The sequence below is a fragment of the Carya illinoinensis genome, chromosome 6 (assembly GCF_018687715.1).
Source record: "Carya illinoinensis cultivar Pawnee chromosome 6, C.illinoinensisPawnee_v1, whole genome shotgun sequence".
NCBI classification, from domain to species: domain Eukaryota; kingdom Viridiplantae; phylum Streptophyta; class Magnoliopsida; order Fagales; family Juglandaceae; genus Carya; species Carya illinoinensis.
In genome coordinates this window covers 11,348,943-11,351,093 of record NC_056757.1, presented here as the reverse complement: position 1 = coordinate 11,351,093, position 2,151 = coordinate 11,348,943, and the positions used below count along the sequence as shown (strand labels likewise).

Here is a 2,151-nt window from a genome sequence, read left to right as displayed (position 1 = left end):
ATTGTGCTCAGCGTTCCTCACACAAGGTCGTTCTGGTGCATGAGGCCTTGCATGTTACATGCATGTGCATGGTGTACATTGCGGATGTACCTGGTGCTTGGTGCATGTTCATAGTGCATGGCCCCTTTTCCCTGGGTCCCTCCATATATATATATATATATAATATGTTCTAACAGTATTGTCAAAACAAAATAATAGGTGCAAGGTTGAGGAACTTATTTGATATTCTCTGGAGAAGATCTCGTGATTCGGATAATATCCTTCTCCCAATTCTGGTGCAGAAGATTAGTCGATCTCACATACGACACCAATTATTAATGCATAAATTCACATAATAGGCCGGAAGGGAGGAATGAATTATCTCCAACCCATGATGGTAATTTGGCATCGATATGATGCTCTTCGCATTCATACAAAGAATCTTGATCAAATGCCAAACTTCATACCCCATCATACTTCTAGAATGAATTCTGTTATATATAATTACTTCTGCATATTTCTTGTGTACTTCACTAATGTGATTGGCCAAAACAGTTATTTTATATTAAAAAGATGACGCAATCAATCACATGAGTGGAGTACGCAAAAGTAACTACATATAAAATTTTTGTTCTAGAATACAAAGGACTTTCTAAAATAAATAATATTATATATAATCTGTGCAAATCTCACCTACTTTCTTTAAAAAAAAATTGAGGTCCATAATTAAAAAATAATTTTTTACTTAGCTCTCAGATTTATCCAAATTTTTGAAAATGAATGCCTTGTGTTGCACACCCTAAAATTGCAATATCATTTCACCATATTGTATTCATAGCCATAAACTTATTTTCTCAAACATCTAATAGATTGTCTACGAGATTGTACACGTAAATCCTATGGCTATTCAGAACATGCATGGTATCGTTTAAAATTTAAAATTCATCGAGTAATGCTATAAATCATACTCTATCCCATTTTCCTCATATAATAAGATTGTCTAAAAGATTGTACACATAATTCCTATGGCACATAGTGCATGCCTCTTTTGTAGGGATTTGGATTTATCAAATGTAATAGGGATGCTCAAGTTGTTAATTCAGTTAATAATTCTGATGAAAATTTTAGTAAGCAAGGGCATCTAGTGGAGGAGCTCAAATTGTTTGTACATGGTGCTGGTACCCAAAAAATTCAACATGTAAAAGGAGGACTGCCAATCAAGTTGGTCAATATTTTGTCGTGTAATCATGTAATTATAGATGTGGAAGTTCCTGTATGTATTCGATCTTTTGTATTGCCTGAAGTGATTTCTACTTATGCCTATGGCTATTTAGAACATGCATGGTATCCCTCCACCAGATTTCTACAAGGCTAACTGGTATGCAGCAGTGGATAAAGAGAATTCCAAGATTGGTGTGGGAGTGATTGTTAGAGATTCGGGTGGTCTAATCATAGCCTCATTATGTTCATCCATTTCATTAAGTCCTGATCCGTTACTTGGGGAAGCAGTAGCAGCACTCGGAGCCTCTTCTTTCTATTCTGAACTAGGCTTGAACCAGATCATGCTAGAAGGAGACTCCTTAGCAGTGATTCAAGCTGTCCAACACAAGGATGAAAGTTGGAGCCCCACGGGTCTGGTGATTAGAGATATTAAAATTGTACTGTCAAAAGTTCAGACTTGGTCTATCCATTACATATCTAGGAAATTCAATGTAATAGCACATGCTCTAGCTAAATTTGCATTGACATGTTCGGAGGAACATATCTTTATGGAGGAATACCTTCCATGTATTCAGTATCTTCTTTAATGAAATGAAAACTTTTCTTTCAAAAAAAAAAAAAAAAAAGAACATGCATGGGAACGTTTAAAATTTAAAATTTATCGATAAAATATTCTCCTATTCCACTTTCATCTCATTTTGTAAAATGTAGCACTTTTGTCACCCTTAGATAATCTAGATAATCGAAATTGGGCAATGTCACCTCATCGTGATAAGATGAAAGTGAGATGAGTGTGGTATAAAGAATTTTTCTAGTAAAAATTTTAAAATTCAAATTTTGAAATTTAAATTAAAAAAGTTTGATAAAATAACATAATATATATAATATTGTACATCAAAAATGATAAAGATTCCTATAAATTTTGAGGAAAACACTACTTCCACCTACAAA

General features: G+C 33.8%; 1 protein-coding gene across 1 annotated transcript; it reads left to right on the top strand.

The window, feature by feature from the left end:
- Window positions 1-1,316: 1,316 nt before the first annotated feature.
- LOC122312624 lies at window positions 1,317-1,787 on the top strand. The gene has a single exon (XM_043127281.1). The coding sequence runs from the start codon at window positions 1,317-1,319 to the stop codon at window positions 1,785-1,787; it is 471 nt and encodes a 156-aa protein (XP_042983215.1).
- Window positions 1,788-2,151: the final 364 nt, after the last annotated feature.